Raw genomic sequence first — 18184 nt, forward strand, 5'->3', positions numbered from 1 at the left:
CCAAGACTTAATAACACCTAACCTAACTGCAGTTACAGCCTTCCCCAGGAATATAGCAGTAACTGGTCAGTGTGGAATTTTCTGGTCAGCACCAATGAGGTAATCCTTTCCATTCATGAGGTAATCTGCCACATAAACCGCTTCAGTTCACCATAGGTAGGTTAACTAAGCCTGAAATAATCTTTTTTGCTTATGACTCCCTCATCTTGCCTTTAAAAATCTGTCCCTTTCTGTAGCCCTTTGGAGCTCCTCTCTACTTGCTAGATGGGATGCTGCCCGATTCATGATTCATTCAATAAAGCCAATTAGATCTCTAAAATTTAGTTGGTTGAATTTTTGTTATTTAGCAGATTTAGTGGGAGCAACGGGATCCAAAGCAAGCTTCTAATGGCATTTGGGGACAACGAGAAACACAGGCATGGTACCCAAGAACCCCTGCATGACCCTTCATGAGTTTTCTGCCTTTCTCATCATTGCTGAGGGCCGTGGGTAAGTTCCTCTCAGTTCTGAGCTCCACTTGCTTTGAGTTGAGCTCCCAATCTAACTGGCTTTCCAGTCAGTTCCCCCTTTGTTTGGAAACCCAGACCTTGGTTGTCCCCAGATCCCCAACCAGCGGTGGCAGCTGCAATTCCCCATTTGTTTGGAATCAGTCCCTGTTTGTTGAGGTCTGCTGGTTCGATCCTTTCCCAGGTCCCTAGTTCAATGCTGGGAATTGGTGGTGGTTACTGGCCTGACTGGGTCCAGGACTGGACTGGATCTGATTTGAACTTGACTGGGTCCAGTATGAGGCCCTGAGTGAATAATATTTTAAGCAAAAAATGGGATCCTAAAATCCAAAGAGTTAAGTGTACCACCTTCTGGCACATCTGCTTATTTTGTGTCTAAGAACTATGGTCCGGAAGCTATAAATAACTATAAAAACAGCAAAATCTTACTAAAGACAACCTAAAAGTTTTGTGTTCTGAGAGCTTGGTTTGGTAACCATCAGGTTGGAGGCCCCACAATAAGGCCAGACAGAAATGTGAGTTGCAGCCCATTTGCGGCTAGATATGGCTGGACAGAAACGTGTGTTAAACTCCATTCGTGGCCAAGGGTCCTACCCAACTGCTGCCAGCCCTCAGGCAGATTACAATGGCGGTTAGAAGGAACATTTCAATTAGATAAGATCATTTAAGAAGTACACTTAAAAGTAAGAGTTCCCAAATTAAAAAAACAGAATGGGATACCTATTTTAATTGGTATGCAGAAGCTTCCAAAAGGCTTCAAAATTCCAAAATAGCCTCATTGAAAGATTTGTTATAAAAGGCTAATGAAAAATTAAAAACACAAGAGGTACTTAAAAGCTGGTTAGACTGACTTGATTCCTACTGCTTCCCTCGATCCTCCTTTATTTGAGTACTCATTCTAGTTATCCTCTAAATTGCTTTTACGCAACCATAAACAAAAGCCTGCCAAATTAAAGGCCCTACAGACACTCCCATATCTACATTCGAAGGAGGGCCTCTATATGGGCCCCTTCTAGGGTTGACCAGACTCTGAGGGATTTTTCTGGTAAACTGCTATGTTACTCTCTTAAACAGCTAATGGGAAACTAAAATTAAAATTAATAAAAAAGCTTGCCAAAATCTGGTAAATATCAGAGCTATACTCTCTACTTTAAACCCCAATCAGAACCTAGAGATGGAATCCTGGGAAAAAAAATTAGCAGAAGCTGGCTAAGGGTGAGAATTCTTACCAGAATCCGCTCTCCCAGATCTCTCTCTGTCAGTAGTGTTAAGAGAGGAAAATAAAAATTCACGTTGTCCCTTCCGTTCCAAATCCAGACTTATTTGTTATTAATGCTTTCTCTCCCAGGGATAGCTATTGCCTTCTTGCTTGTCTCATTTTGCATCCTGAGAATTTGGCTTGGCTTTCTGCCTGCCCAGGATGTGTACGTTGTTGGTTCTTTCTTTTTGGCTATCTTTGTGAGTGATGCTAGATCGTCTGAAGATAACATCTTTTGTATGCTCTTTGAGGTTTTCAATATTGCCAAAAATATTTATTGTTTGGCCTGGCTGAAAACTGACAAAATATTTAAAAGAAATTTTTAGTAGCTCTGTAGTAAAAAATTGACCAAATTGGAAGCTGATATTCAGAGCCTGATAGGAATTTATTTTTAGGCCTTCTCACCTAAGCTAAATAAAACTATGTACCCAGAGGGAAAGAAGCAAATTAGGAATGATATGGTTGGACGGGTAGATCAACCTATGATATAATTTAGGTGGCAACCCAATTCTTTGAGGAATTGAGAGCAACTGTCCTTATCTTACAAATCTTTGCAAAACTAGAAATACAGCTCTAGAGAACTGAAGGGTAAAAAAAACGAAGAGGTTCTATTTAAAAACACAAACTGCTCCACAGCTTCCCTAAGATTACTTGTTAAGGACAAATACAAATCATGTGTCTTCTCCACAAAAATTAGTAGAAAAAGCTTTAGCCTTCCGAGCAGGGAACCTTAACTTATTCCATCTACCAAAAACACCAACTTAGATCCAACTTCTTTTATAACTAGTGAGTTGTACATTATCATACCTGTTTCATGGCTAAAATTTTATAACAAAACTATGAGGTCTCTGTTTGCATCTGTCTGTATGTTCATGTATATCTATGTAGGTATGTTATAGATGTGTCATATTTTCTGACTCTGGATCATATTGCCAAAATTAATTTATAAAAGAACTCTATTTAATTGGTTTAAAATAAACAAGTGCTTATGAACTGAAGAAATATAATAGAAATTAACCCAAATGCTTTTCAAGCTCATGGGATCTAGGATTAATCTTTAGTAAATAAAAACTGGCTTAAGGTTGTTGGTTTAATTAAAACAGGCATATCTTTAAAGTTATCTACATTGAATATAATGCAAACATACAACTTTTATTCTACCAGGGTTTATTAATCAAATAAGTTCATGTTATCTCTGTTACAAAATTTGTCAGCAAGAAAAGTAACTTGGTATAATGAGATTTGCATAAGTAATCTAAACCTAATTGTTGAAAACAAGTAAATTAAATGGATGTCAATGAGATAAAAGTTTCTAGGTGAACGTTTTAAATAGTTTTTGAAGCTGAAACCTTAAAGTTTTGCTAAGTTGAATTAAATGATGGATAGTCATTGACTATCTAGATCATTCCCAAATAAGATAAAATACTGAAACATTAATTACTGAACATAAGTTTATCTACTTTTGGCTTTCTCTTCAGAGAAACTAAAGATATTTGGGTCTATTAGTTGATATTTGGGTCTATTAGTAAACATGTTTGGTGCCATGTTGAAAATTTTTCTATGAGAAAGCACAGGTTTTTAGAAATTATAAAAAGTATAAGTTTGCCAATCTACAGAATGCTACTGTAAAAGACAGTTCATAATTGCGTACTTTTTACTTTTCACTGGAAATTAAAAGTTTCTAGGGGTTAAAAAAATTCTAATATATATGATTAAAGCAACTAGAAATAATAAGGGAAACATCTCCATATACAAGAAAATTAGGATATGCATTTTCAGTAAAAGATTTATGGAAAAGGAATCTTTGGAAAGAAATTTTATGTGTGGTCAGGACTGGCTAAGACTGGAATGCATTTAATTAAGTAAATGAGTTTTAATATGAAAAGTAAGCTGGTACAAAAATTAAAATTTGGTTTTCTCTCTGTTAAATGGACAAAGTTTTCTAGGACTATTGGTCTTCTTTTGATAAGAGATTATAAAAGGGTTTTTTTTTTTTTTTTTTTACCTTTCAAGTAATTTGCTTAACAAAGAATTTGTGTCTATCAAAATAATCACCTATGTTCCATGTTGTTTTTTATCAAGTCTTTGACTACTTAAGAAAACAGAATCTTCTCTATTAAAAAAGCTAAGTTTTACTTACAACTATTTAACTTTCTGTATTTGCCTTCGAAGTCTTTAATTGTCACCATGGTTAAATGGATAATTAAGTATTGTTTCACAGTGACCTATGATCCTATTTGACCAACTGCTTTAAAGCCTTTTGATATTTTTGACAAACTTTCCCAAAATCAAATTCTAAGTGAAGTCTTTTTGACATTGAACTGACCCTGGGATTTTCCAGAGAGCCCTTCGACCATCTCAAAGGATTTGTTCTCTTTCCTTATAAAAAGAGAGATGTTAAACTAATTAGACTAATTTGATATGTTAAATTACATGGGAAGCATTGTCAAATAAGAAGTAATACTAAGCCTTCTTTATGTTGCGTTTGTATAGGTATAAGTGTTCTAAGAAATTGTTTGAAATTCCTAAAATTCTGATATGTCCTGGTATAATATTATCAGTCATAATTCTAGTTATTATCTTGAAGTGTTGTATGTCACAGATATAACCAAATTTCCTTGTCAATTGCATTATAATGAACTTTCATCAGATCCTTAACCATGGCCATTTTTAAGTCTTTTGTCATTTACAGTTATTATTTTATTCAGATGCTTTTGCAAAAGTGTTCCTACAAAAGAGTTTCATCTTCAAGGAGATTCATAGAAAGCACCTTGACAAGGACAGGTTTCTGAAAACTTTTAAGATCATAAAACTGAACTGGGTAAAAATTTCTGGAACTAGTGGAAAAACTGGATTCAAGCACAAGAATTAATAACATAGGACTGAATGAACTGAGAAGGATGATTATATTTTTTATGACTTCTTGTTTGAAACATCACTTATTCTCTAATGTTTTGCTTTTCCAGATTTAAGGAAACTTTTTCTCTTAAGCTATCTATGACTTAGAGCAATTTGGTAAAATATACCTTTGTAAACAAAGATGAACATTTACTTTTTCTCCCTACCTGATCCCTCCAAAATTCAAAAACTCTTGAGTATTCTTTTCATGGCAATATTGTGTTAGTTATTTATATAAGTTCAACAAAATTTGTTATGCAATTAGAAACATTGGCTATATTACCACGGCTTTGACTGGAATATCATACTTGAGAGAAATGTACATAGACTCAGATATGACCAGACAGCTTTAAGGAACTGCTTGAACTTTGGCTTGGCTTCCTGGCCTTAAGAGTTTTTTTAAGAAGTTCAATCTGTGATTCCTTATAAAAAGTTCCAGCAAAGAGTCTCAAAAAAGAGCATATATGGTCAATCACCATTCTTGCTGCACTTTATGTAAATAATCAGGCCAAGTCTAATGCAAACAAATTAGTTTTACTGTGATCTTCCTTGGGAAAAAAATGGGGGTAATTGTAGAGAGAAAAAATTATGTTTGCACATTTGTAGATATTAGATTCTAGTCCTGTTGCCTTGAGGATTTGTTACATACCTGTAAATTGGACTAGATCCTGAATTCTCCTAGTTTCCTCAAATATCTGGCTACAACTTTCCAAACTAACATTTCCAATTTTTTCCCACCCTTCTGATTTGGAATCAGTAAGAAGAAAGACTGCCCTTGAATCTCCTTGGAAGAGACTATACCGGGTCCTCCCCAATACCCAGATGACAGCCAAACTTTAGGGACTTAAGCCTTAGATATACATCTCACAGCTGAAGAATGTTCCACCTGACATGTGGTCCTGTACAAACGCTGGAAACCTCCAAATCAAATTGACTAGGAAGAGAAGTAGCTGACATTGAGGTAGACTGCTTTCTCCCAAGATGCTGAATCAAGACTTCATACTTTAAACATGAAACCCTTTTTTTTCTTCCCTTTCTCTCCTTTACTCTGGCACTGGCCTAGAAAAATAATGCCATCACCCCTATCTCCCAGGCCATTGCTAACAGGGGTAATCTTTGCCTTTCAGACTGCTGGATTTGTCTTCAAAAACTCTTATCTATCCATTAACGGTACCTCCTTAATTGGAATGGTTTGTGCCTTTACAGGATTTATCTCTGTCTGTGATAGTTATCATTCTCCTTGGGCCTATAAATGCCTCAATAGCTGGCGCATAACCGGTCAATGACTCGTAGGTTATCTAACTGAGCCCCCAACTATTCACAAACAGACTGAGACACTTCACTGGTCAACATCCCTGGATTTCTTGATAATAAGATAGCCCTTGATTATCTTTTAGCTGAGCAAGGAGGTGTCTGTGTTGTGGCCAAGACCACCTGCTGTACCTGGATCAACACTTCTGGGGAAGTTGAAACTCACTTACATAAGATCACTGGGCAAGCCATTGGCTTAAAAGGGTGACTCCTTCAACAGGGTTTTTCTTTGACTTATTTGCTTTCAATTGGTTTGGGTCTTGGGGACCATGACTCCGAAGTGCACACCAGGAATTATCCTGCTTATTATAATCATAATAATCCCCCTGGAGTGTTGTATCCTCTCAAAAGCTTTAAATGCTTGTTCGCAGCCACTAACCACCAGGCAAATGATCTAAGACTGGAACGTCAGGAAAGGAACAGAGAATGACCAACTTGAAGATTGTGAACCTGAAGTTGTGGCCTGTGAATATCACAGGGATTCAGCAAAAAACATCATGACCTGTGAATACCAAACAGAGGATCAGTGAAGCTGCCAGAACTACCGAGTGGTAGCTGAGTGGCACTAATGCCTTAATTTTTGATCACATCTCTCAGGCTGAGGGTTTGACCAAAAGGAGGAATTGTTAAAAAAAAGAAATAACAGGCCCCAAATGGAGTCATTTGCCCCTCGACAGCAAACCAAGACTTAATACCTAACCTAACTGCAGTTACAACCTTCCCTGGGAATGCAGTATTAATCAGTCAGTGTGGAATTTTCTGGTCAGCACCAAAGAGGTAAGCCTTTCCATCCCTCAAAGGAGGATGAGGTAACCTGTCACATAGACCCCTTCCATCCCCCACAGGTAGGTTACCTAAGCCTGAAATAATCTTTTTTGTTTATGACTTATTTATCTTGCCTTTAAAAACCTTTCCCTTTCTGTAGCCCTTTGGAGCTCCTATCTACTTGCTAGATGGGATGCTGCCCGATTCATGAATCATTTAATAAAGCCAATTAAATCTTTAAAATTTACTTAGTTGAATTTTTGTTATTTAACAGTGTGAAGCCCCTAGCACTGTGTCCAGCATGTGATGGTAGCTCAATAAATATTCATTTTCTTCCTTTTTACCATTCTAAGAGATTTTTCAGTGTCAGGGTCAGGAATATGTGGGGATTTCAGATTAATGCTGAGACTACCAGAATATCCAATGAAATAAAACCAACTCTTCTTAAATATGCTAGTGAAGATTTTAGTGTGTCTATCTTCCTCTATGCCTGCCACCTAAACCTTCTAGTTTTTATGGAAATTTTGATGTTAATCAAATTTTTTATCTTCACATAATTAAAGCTGTAATTCACTGATTCTGAAACTTATTTGAAACTTGAATATCACGTATCTATTGACCAATTTCTACTAATTTTAGGGTAAGATTTCAGATTTTCAGAATATGACTTATCTGAAATATACGCATAAGAAAATGTTCCTTAATTGTTTTCCTTTCAGGGTGAATTCACCTAGGAGAAAGAAATATTCTAGAGAGCCCCTCTCTTCCTTTTTTTGCTTTTCTCTGTGCTGCCCATCATGCTAGGCATGAACAATCAGAGGCATCTGTTCTCTAAGCTCAGACAGCTCAGGGAAAGACAACTCCGAGGCCTGGGGAAAGTGTTTAGGTTCTCTGCCACTGCCACTTATGTGTCCCCATGTCCTTACTGTGAAAGAACAGCCTTGGACCAAATATTGTCTATGGTGCTTTTAAGCTCTACAATTCTATGATCCATGATCAAACACTGAACAACAAACTAACCAACCAACTGAGCAAACTAAACTACGTTTTGTGTGGCCAAATTCTCAGAGCCCAGAGGTCACCTTATTGAACAGCAGCAAGAGTCAAATTGTTCAAGAGATCCACAGATAAAACAAGTATCAGAAAGAAATGGCTCTTTATGCCACTATCTAAACATGATCTAAAAACAAAATATAAATAGGGTTTAAAACTTCAATGTGTATACTTAGCACATGGGCTCCCTATTCCCAAGAATGGAAGTTATTTCCCCTTAATTACAAAGCATAATCATATACCTTCTCCCTAATGATGTTACACTAACAAAACTGTAAAATTATATGTTTGTAAAATGTGAAATGCTTAAACAGTATACTTCTCTGTATTTATGACATTTTTCTTTTATTGAAATCATATTCATTTTGTCAGAATTTCCAGCCCAAACGTTATATTTGAAGGTGAAAGAAAACGAACTGATATAAGTGAAGTTCTTGGCACTTTAGTCTTAGTTTGACATTTATGTAAGTCACTCTCAAATAAATAGAATGTCATGGGATACTTGAATTTCTTTAATTCTGGGGAGCCAAGCGGACAATTCCCATGTAATATCTATGCAAAACAAGGCCTACTTGGATGTTAACTAGACTTATTGTGGTGATCATTTTGCAGTATATACAAATATCAAATCATTGTTTTGTACACCTCCTCCTGGTCAAAACAGAGGACCTGGCCCCCTCCCACCCCATCCCGGTTTCGGCTTACCACGACTTATTTGCACAGCACTTCACAGCACTTCACAGCCTCCCACATCTCTTGCTTCTTTGCTGCCCCTACCGACAAACACGTAGTCCATTTTTAATTTAAGGCCTTCACTGATTTTCTTATGGGAAACAAGGGAAGAATGAACATGATTACTAAGCTTCTGATCTACGTGGCTGATCCCTAGTTCCAGACTGTTCCACTGACACTGTCAGGCAGAACTCTCTTTCCCCAGCCCTCTTTCCTCCTTAATTAGCAGGGCTTAAGGTAAAGGCCTTCAACAATGAAAGTCAAATAGCTCCTCCGGGAAGTACTCCATCAAAATTTGCATTTCTGAGAGGCTTCCAGGGGAACTGACTCAAATTCATCTTTCTCTTCTAGAGGCTGGCAGTAATTGCGGAACTGCAGGATAAAACGTTGAAATGCTGGTGAAAAATTAGGAATAGTTTACAAGACGTAGAATTTTGGGCTATGAAATCTAAAGACTGCCCTCCAATCTTTTCACCCTTTTAGATGATACCGTGGACATTTGTTTAAAGGCCCTCAAAAATTAGTTTTAGTTAAGTTCCAGAAAGATCAAGCAAGATCTTAATTCAGTAGAAAAGTGGTATGACTCTAGAGTTTGCAAGATAAAAGTTCAAGGATTAAATTCGCACTTGCTTCAATACTTCAATAATTGGACCTGTCGACACCTTAGGTAAGAAAAACACAGCAACTGGTGTATTAAATTACTGAGTTAATGCGGGTACTGGATTCTGTGACGAGGGACTACGAGGGCAAACCATTGTGGTATATACAGCGTTTCCACGGTAGGTTTATCGATTCCTTAAGAAGACCTTGCGTGGTCTTCTTGAAAGCTGGGCACAGGTTGACAAAAAGAACGGAGCTGATTTAAATAGTTCTAAGTTCTGAAATCAACTGTGCCTTAGTCTTCAGAGCGGCGGACAATTTAATCGTCCATACTCTCCTCTAAGCCAGCAGCCATGGCAAGAGAGAGGCCCTTTCACTTGGCGCGATTACAAGAAAAACCAAGAAATACTTTAAAAAATATACATGCCAAAGGATTGGAGTTAAGTTACCAGACTGGGGCTGTGTAAAGCTTTGGTAACTCACTAAAGGAAGTTGGGAACTGGGATCCATGCACTCAGGGAACAGAAAAAACAGAAAAGTTGGGGGCTGGCGGAGGGTCGCGAGCACTTTTATCTTTGATTGGCGGAACCACTCAGACTTCTCTTTATGGCGTCACCGAGTACCTGCCTGTAGAAAGGCGCTGTCTCCGTGACGTCACGCATCACTAACCAATGAAAGGCCTCGGTCTGCGGACCCTGAGGGGGGTTGTGGGCCCTTTTTTGTGAATGAAGCTCCACGGAGCAGCCCTCCCGGGGTCCCCGGGAGCCGCGGCCCGCTGTGCTCGGGCGCCTCGGCAGCAGCGGCCGCGGCCGCGGTGGGCGCGCGCGCTGACCCCGAGAAGCCCCGACCGCCGGTGGCGGCAGCCTGGCCTCGGCCGCGCCAGCGGGCTGCCGGCCCCTGGGGGCGGGCTGGGGGCGCCCGCGGCGGCAGGAGGCGCTGTAGCCAGGGCTGCGGCGCGGGTCCCGCGGCGGCCGCAGGAGGGAGCGGGGCAGGCGCGGTGGGGCCGGCCCCTCCTCCGGCTCCGGCGCGGCCTCCTCCCGCCGGGCTCGGCCGGCGTCCGCCGTCCCCGCGGCGCCTCTCCGCGCCCGCCACCCCGAGCGCCCGCGCCGGGCTGGCGGGCGCCTGCGCGGGCGCGCGGGGCCATGGTCGTGGCCCCCTGACGGGCCGCGGCCACCTCCATGAAGCGGAAGAGCGAGCGGCGGCCGAGCTGGGCCGCTGCGCCCCCCTGCTCGCGGCGCTGCTCGGCGTCCTCGCCGGGAGTGAAGAAGAGCCGCAGCTCCACATCGCAGGAGCTGCACCGGCTGGACCAGCAGGACGACGTGTACCTGGACATCACCGGTGAGCCGGCGAGCGCGCGCGCGGAGGGGCGCCCGGGACACGCGGCACCCTGCGCGGGGGTCCTAGCCCACCCAGCGCGCAGTGGAGGCGCTTCCGGGCCCGACCGACTGCCTCCACCCCACCCCCATAAAAGCCCCGGCCGGCCACACCCCCCTCGGGAGCCGGGCGCCCCGGGAGCGCCCCTCTACCCCAAGTTTCCATCTGCGTTTGTTGCGAGCTGTAACTTTATCCGGTTTGCACTCTCCTACCCCAGCGAGATGGGCCGAGGGTCACCTTTCTAAATTGCTGGCGTCAGGTCGGCGCCTCGGGCTTTCTCTGAGTTCGGGTTGATACCGCCTCCCAGGGCTGCCAGTTCGGTTGGCCCTCACGGGAGTCTGAACCTCGGGATCGCCCGGGAGGATTCCCCGAGCGCGCGAACACGCCGGCGCGGGAGCTGCCCGCTCGTTTGGCGTTTGCCAGACCTCCCTGCTCCGTAGGAAATGGAGTCCCGCCGGCGCAGCGCTCCCGCCCGCACGGAAGCCAGATCCGTGCCGGGTCCTCACTGCACTGGCCGCTCCCCTAGGCACGCGCGTGAGCACGCCCCAGACCTCCTAGGGGTAGGTCCCCTCCGGGGCTGCCAGAAGGAATGTGTCACGTTGATGGCTTTTGAACCGGTCAGCATGCTGAATGCCCAGAGTTGTCACTTGTGAGAAATCGCAGCCAGCCAGAGCAGGAAGAAAAGAAGCCCTTTGATAGCTGTTTTATTGTTAGTGCTGATTCTCCGATTCTTGAAGATTAATAAATCCAACTTGGCAGCTGTTGGGTTTGCCAGATTGACACTGAACCGTGTGAAGGCATTAAATGTGATGATGTTTGTGGAAACGCTTTGTAAACAGCATAGCTGTATACAGTTTTGAGGGAATTTGCAGTCTGTTTTTGTGGCGCCGAATGTGTAAACCTTGGCGTGGGGGGAGGGGGGGGCTGGGGTTTTTTTATAATCTCTTTCCCGCTCTTAGCCTTTATTAAACCGGGTGAGCTGGAGTGGTCAGAACATTAGTTTAGAAAGTGATGAGACAAACAGAAATTTCCTAGAAATTATTTTCTAGGTTGATGGATAGTTGCAAACTAAGGTCCATTTTAAACAAAGCTGAGAGTAGAGCGGAAGGTTTCTTAGCGTTGATGGATTGCCCTTGGGAACGAAGTAGGAGGAGGAAGGGGTTGCCTTAAGTACCTGTCCCAGGCTGCCACTTGCCTGGGTCAGCGGTACGCTCGTGGCGCTGTAGGAGGTGAAGCCGGCTTGCTGAGGCTGAGACCAGGTCCCATCAGCTTGTGCCCTCCCGGGGAGGTGGCCTCGCTGAGGAGGGCTGGGTGGAGGACACACATTCCTTAATGCCTTTTGTTATTTATACCTCCTCAAAGGAAGTTTGTTTAATTTTAAGGCAAGTAACGCACTTACATGGCACAGAACTCTTAATTCTAAAGGCACACAGGAGTATATAGTGAAAAGTTGGTTTCAGCCGCCGGCTGCCCTTCCCCAGAGGCAATTTATGTTCCTAGTTTCTTGTGAATCCTTCCAGAAATAGACTCTGCGTGCACACACGTATATATACCATACCCAAGCATGGTACACGCAAAATGTTGTTTTGTGTGTTGTTTTTTCTTTACAGTATTTCTTAGCAGAACGATTGTTCTGTATTACTACATACCAAACTGCCTTATTTGATTTTAATTACTACTGTTTAGGCCAAAGTAGATATAGTTTTAAAGTATAAAACCATACAAAAGTGTACGTGGATTTAAATGTATGTATGTTTTATAACTTGTTTAGACAGCTCCCTATTGATGAACATTTAGGTTGTCTCCAATCAAAAAGGAGGTTTTTGAAAGCAAAGTCATTGGAGTAATTCTTCCTTCTCCTTTATGGAGAAAAAAAATGCAACGTGGCTGGCTTTCAGTGAGGCAGTGACCAATGAATTAACTTCAGAAAATATCACCAAGCAGAATGTTGAGGAAAGAGTTAGTGCATTATATAAAATCAAAATGCTGTTATTTATATTACAAGCCCAGATAATGGAAGGGTCCATGCTCAGTGTAAGATCACTCCAGGGGAGTAAGGGAGTCAGCTTTCCCTGGATTTCTCCAGCTGTATCCCTTAGTGACAGACTCGGCTTTCTGGAAGAATGGTACTGAATCAGTCTGTTTCCGTGTGATATACAAGATAAATTAAAGTAAGTTTGGATGCAGGGTGCGGATTACCTTTTATTGGGCTTGTAGGGAAGGCTTGAGGCCTTATCCTCAGCAAACGGCACCTGGTCCCATCCTTTCCAACTTGTTTTTCCCTCATTGTCTTCTTAAGTTGAAAAGCAATGCATGCACATTTTTAAAGTCAAACGTTGCCAAAGGAGATATATAGATATAGTCTCCCTTCCCGGTAATATTTTCTTTCCCTTCAGTTTTCTCTGCATGTTCAAGTTTCTACAAATTGTGCCATGCCAGCAAGAGCAGTCCTCTTTTTAATGGCTGCATGGTATTTCATTGTATGGCTGAACTGTGATCTATTTAATGGTAATAAATAAATGGTTATTTGGGGGTTTTCCAGCCCCTACTGCAAATGACTGCAGTCACATCAGTGTACATGTCTGCCTACATATGTGACTGTATCTGTAAAGTAGAAGTGAAGAGGCCAGGCCAGAGTATACATAGGTTTATCCATTCATCAGTGGACTTTTTTTGGTGATTATGAATAATGCTGTTATGAGCATTCACGTACAAGTTTTTGCCTGAACACGTGTTTTCAGTTCCTTTGTGTATATACCCAGGAGTAGAATCACTGGGTTGCATGGTAACTCCATGTCTAACCTTTTGAGGAACTGCCAGACTTTTTTCCAAAGTGGCTACACCACCAGCATTCCCACCAGCATGTACCAATCATTCTACATTGTCGCCAACACTTAGGATAGTGAAGATTCTTTCCCAGTGGGGTTGGTTTGTAAAAATTAATGCACATTATCACTTCTGGCCACTCTACCCTTAAATATGTTAAAAATTTTTTTACTTTAGTAAGTAACTTTAGTTCCTTGACATTTTCATTGCAATCTGTTTTATCTGTAAGTTGAATTCACTTAGATCCCAGGATATTTCATGTGTGTACATTTAATATAGGATGCTTAATGCCTATTTTTGTTCCTGTAGTCCTTTGTTACGTGGTCACTATTGTTTAGTGTCTAGCCAGCCGGCCCCCTACACTGGACATTTACTCTTGCTAGGAGCAGACTGCTGGGGGTTTTATTCCCACCCGACCCTATCAACCTCTCATTGACTATTCACTTAGTTCTTGCCATGTGCAGTGACATGGATTTTTACCTGAGCTCTATTCCTGGTGCAGTTCCAGTGTACCATGTGAAAGAAAGGTCATAAATAGAGTGTAAACTGTATACATTAATGCTAAAGAGATACTGAGTAAAGATATGATCAGAATGAGTTGTTACCCAGTCAAGGAAGCTGGGGGAAGAAGGGAAGTGAGAAGGGTTTTTAGTTGGATTTGGAACTAGATAAATACCAAAGGAAAAAATGTTGGATGTAGTCAGGTTTTTGATTTTCCTATGAACCTGTTTGCAACCAGAAGTCTGATCTTTTTGATCTCATTATTCTTGTCCCTTAAATAGGGCCCTCTATAAATGATAGTGCACATTCTCCTTTCGCGTATCTTAATATAGGAAAAAATTTTAAAGACTATAACACTACTACGAAATTGCTGTGCTTAGGATTTAATAGTTGGTACACAACTTTATTTTACTTTTTTTATTTTTTAAATTTCTGACTAGTCAAGAAAATTGGTAATAACTACTGGCTAAAAAAGATTCTTGATGGTTTGTTTAAAATAAAAAAAAATTTTTCTTCAGTGTCTGCTATGATATTCTATCTTTTAAAGAGTGCTTATATTGTAACAGTAAATAGTTTATTGGAGAAGCTTTAGTCGAGGTCAGGATTGTCATTTAAAAGCACTGATTAATGGTGTATTGGATACTCATCAAATAAAATTAAACAGGTACAGCACTGCCTCCCCCCGCCCCCGTCTTTTTAGGGTTTAAAAAATTCACAATAGACATCATTAGACAGGGAAAATTTATTCATTAATTCAAGAAGTATTTATTGAATGCTTACTATGTAAAATAGTCATGTATATTCATTGTTTGCAGTGATAGAAGTATATTTTTTTGATAGAAAAGGAATGCTGTTACCTGGGGCACCAATTCAAGGAGGAAATAAATTCATTTTTCTAGTAGTAGTAGACTGACATTTATCAAAGTAGTGTTTATTTTTCTTCTTGCTTATGACTTATTTCTATACTTACTCTTAAGTTTTTGCATAATGTGAATTTATTTTCTTGATTTATGTGCCTGCTTAATTCTTCAACATGTTTACTTCTGATGGTGTCATGTTAGTTATCTGCTTTAAGTCTAATTTCTTAGGCATTCCGGCCTCACAGACAGACAAAACCTTAACACAGTTTAAATGTTACTGCTTCAGTGGACCTAAGAGTGGTTGGTGGGCATACAGATGAGGGGGCAGTGGAATAACTGGGTTACAGAGATGGAACTAATGCCAGGAGTTCCCATCAGTGCAAACTAACTTCTCTGTGCCTTTCAATGGGAATGACTTTCCCCAATTCCCGTTGGGCTTAGGGAGACCTGGCATGAAACCACATTGTGGATTTTTAGGATAGAAGGAAGGCATTGGTGCCTACCAGTGACATTTCTTGGAAATTTCTGAGATCATCTCTGCGTATCTCTGAATTGACAGGACAGGGGTTTCATTTTTTTTAAAAGAATTTCAAGAGATCATACAGAAATACCACATCCGTCCAGTTTTCTCTCTGAAGAAGCCAAGACCAGAGATAAGTAATTTTGGCCAAATTGATGCAGTTTCTTTTTGGCAAAGCCATGACCACCTGACTTTTATTCTTTCTCACAGCTAAAGCTGCTTCACAGAGTTGTATATAAATGATTTATTGAACGTCTACTAGTTAGTCCTGTGCTACTTAGGCTAGTAGACGATATCATAGTAGATGCTTGATAAGTAGTGTGTGTAAAGTTGAATTCAGAGAGATGAATAATTACCTAGTGAATTTGGAAAAATGAGCAAACTAAGTACCCAATTCAGGTCTCCAGCGCTCATGCTATTTTCCAAATTGGCCATCATCACAGTCCAAATTTTCCAGATATTTCATTCATTCAAGAAAGGTATAATGAAATGTGTGATGAATACCTACTCTGCCAGGCCTTTTTTCTCTCAAGTGCTTCTAATAAATCACTGTTGGAGATAGTCCCTGTTCTCATGGGTTTATGTTTTCTGTGATAATTAAGAAAATAAAATTTGGAGGGTCTGAGGAAGAATTAGCATATAGAGGAACCGTGGTGGAAATCTTTGGGGAAAAAACACTGTGGAGTTTTTGAAGAGCTAATTCTAGTGGTTAGACACGAGGACAGAGGCAAAGCTCGTGTCTACCCACACTGGGATTGAACACAGCCAGATCATTAATAACCTTTTGGAGCCTCTATTCTCTCAAACGTTTAAAAATAAAAAGTCCAGGGACGGCCCCCTGGCTTAGGGGTTAAGTGCTCGCGCTCTGCTGCTGGTGGCCCAAGTTCGCATCCCCAGCGCGCACCTCCGCACTGCTTCTCCCGCGACGCTGAGGCCGGTCCCACATACAGCAACTAGAAGGATGTGCAGCTATGACATACAACTATCTACTGGGGCTTTGGGGGAAAAATAAATAAATTAAAAAAATTAATAAAAAAATAAAAATAAAAAGTCCACAGAGTTGTTAGGAGGATGAAATGAAGAGGATGCCTGTGAAGTGCCTGGCCTGATGCCTCGTTGACAACCAGGGTTCTGTAAAGGGTCCCTAGAATTACAAGTGTGCCCGCAGTGGGCTAGGCGGATTACAGAGGGCAGACTGAGCAGTCATGGTTAGAAGGGTTTCCAGCTCAGAAGCAAACCTCTCCCTCATATGTGCACTTGCACGAAAGGTTCAGTGAATCAGCACAGTGAAAATGCAGTGTGTTCCTCTCTGCTTCTGAGAGGGATTTTTAGGGCAGAAACGCTCCTGATGAGGCTGGCTCAGTATTTGTCAGAGCAGCGGAGGAGGTTCGAGTGGAGGAGGTTCGCGTCGTGTTGATAATCTTTTCTGCCGTGGGGAAAACGTTACGGTTTCTCTTTAAAGATACCTTATAAGAGAAAGAGTAAACCAAAGCTGTTCCTTCATTTTTGAGGCTATTGTTATGTATTTTTATTATACTGAAGAGTTTGTTGCTAAATGTTAAATCGCAGCAAGGCTTGGGGGGGGTGGTCTTTTGTAAAGATGCAAAGGCCTCATGGGAGAGCCAGAGGTAGAAGGTTATAGAAAATAAAACATGTATATTACATTCTTTAATGATAGAATATAAATTTTTCAGAGTGGTTAATTTAAAGCATGACTGTGCCCTAGTGCATTCACTTTAAAAGAATCTCTCACAGATCCAAAAGATATGATACTGGTGGTGCATATCATTGGCAGACAGGGCTTTTTTTTTTTTTCCTGGGTAAAAAAATTGCCTTTCAAAGGGCTTTTTCATACTTAATGTGTAGCACAGAGACCCAGTTTATTTGGAAGGGAGTGGGAGTTGAACATAAATGAAAAATTATACCTTTAAATCTATTTTTTTTGTTCCACTGGAAAACAAATACTTTTAGTAGCCAGTATTTTGTTTTCCTTCCCATCCTAGCCACAGAATAGTTTTAATCTTCGTAAGTCCTTTAATTAAGGTCCTTCACATAAAAATTACTTGTATAATTATCTGTAAGTTGAAATGAAAAGTATGGGAAGACTTATTTCAAAGTCCTTCCTCACTTAGTACAGGCACCTTATGAGTGAGGTAAGTGGGTGCAGGGGTTGGTGTGGGAAAGAAGTGGAGAGATTGCATCAGAGACGGAGAAACTGGTTTGGCAGGGGCTCCGCAATCTTCAAACATTGTTTCTTTACGTTATTTGATTTTTAGCTTTTGAGGTTCGTCACTTAATTTCTAGAGGTGCTGACTACCATATTAGGCAGCGATTACCTTAGAAAACATTTTCCAAAATAAAGTTGATTTTAACTTTCTGAATACAAAGCTATTTAACTGGAATGTGTACGTCTCACCTGGATTCTCTAGTTTATGTGAAAGTTTTACGCCCTTCTCTCTCTCTCTCTTTTTTCTATAGCTTTTCATGGATACTGCTCCAACAAAGGTATTCAGATCATTGACTCTACTTTGCAGTTCTTTCTGATGATTTTAAAACTGTAGATTTAATCTGTTAGTTGTGATTCTTGGTTCCGTCCCTTCCTGTTTGCTTGTCTTAAATTTAGTCGTAGGTAGCAGATTCCGTTTTCTGTAACTGTAGAGTATCTTTCGTATGTTTATGACTTAAGTTGAAATTTGTCTTTATGTGAAAAGTTTTGTTGGTTTCTGTGTATAGGTAATGCTGAAAGTAGTTTCTGTGATATTTTATTGGGTTAATTATGAATCTGTTTTGGATGGTGGATATTTTTGGTACTACGAAACTTGGGCTGTTTTAATTGAATCTCACTTTTGTAGGCTCTTGCTGAAAGGATACAATAAATGAATAACATATGATACAACAATAAAATGAATTGTTATAACTATAAAAGCTATTCTTGATTTCTCCCCCCTAGATTACTTAGTTATTTCTAGGCATTTCTTTG

At 40.7% G+C, this 18184-nt stretch overlaps 1 protein-coding gene across 8 annotated transcripts in view; it reads left to right on the forward strand.

The window, feature by feature from the left end:
- Window positions 1–8932: 8932 nt before the first annotated feature.
- Window positions 8933–18184, forward strand: part of CDC14B (cell division cycle 14B) — a 119044-nt gene continuing 109792 nt past the window's right edge. For 7 of the 8 annotated variants that reach the window (XM_058565439.1, XM_058565432.1, XM_058565427.1 and 4 more), the window contains exon 1: window positions 10240–10461. In XM_058565439.1, coding sequence (XP_058421422.1) covers window positions 10302–10461 — 160 coding nt within the window. In that variant the 5' untranslated portion in view covers window positions 10240–10301. Of the gene's footprint in view, window positions 9191–10239; window positions 10462–18184 lie in introns of those variants that run through there. The other variant, XM_058565437.1, reaches the window with a different exon arrangement.

This window comes from Diceros bicornis, chromosome 22 (genome assembly GCF_020826845.1).
Source record: "Diceros bicornis minor isolate mBicDic1 chromosome 22, mDicBic1.mat.cur, whole genome shotgun sequence".
NCBI classification, from domain to species: domain Eukaryota; kingdom Metazoa; phylum Chordata; class Mammalia; order Perissodactyla; family Rhinocerotidae; genus Diceros; species Diceros bicornis.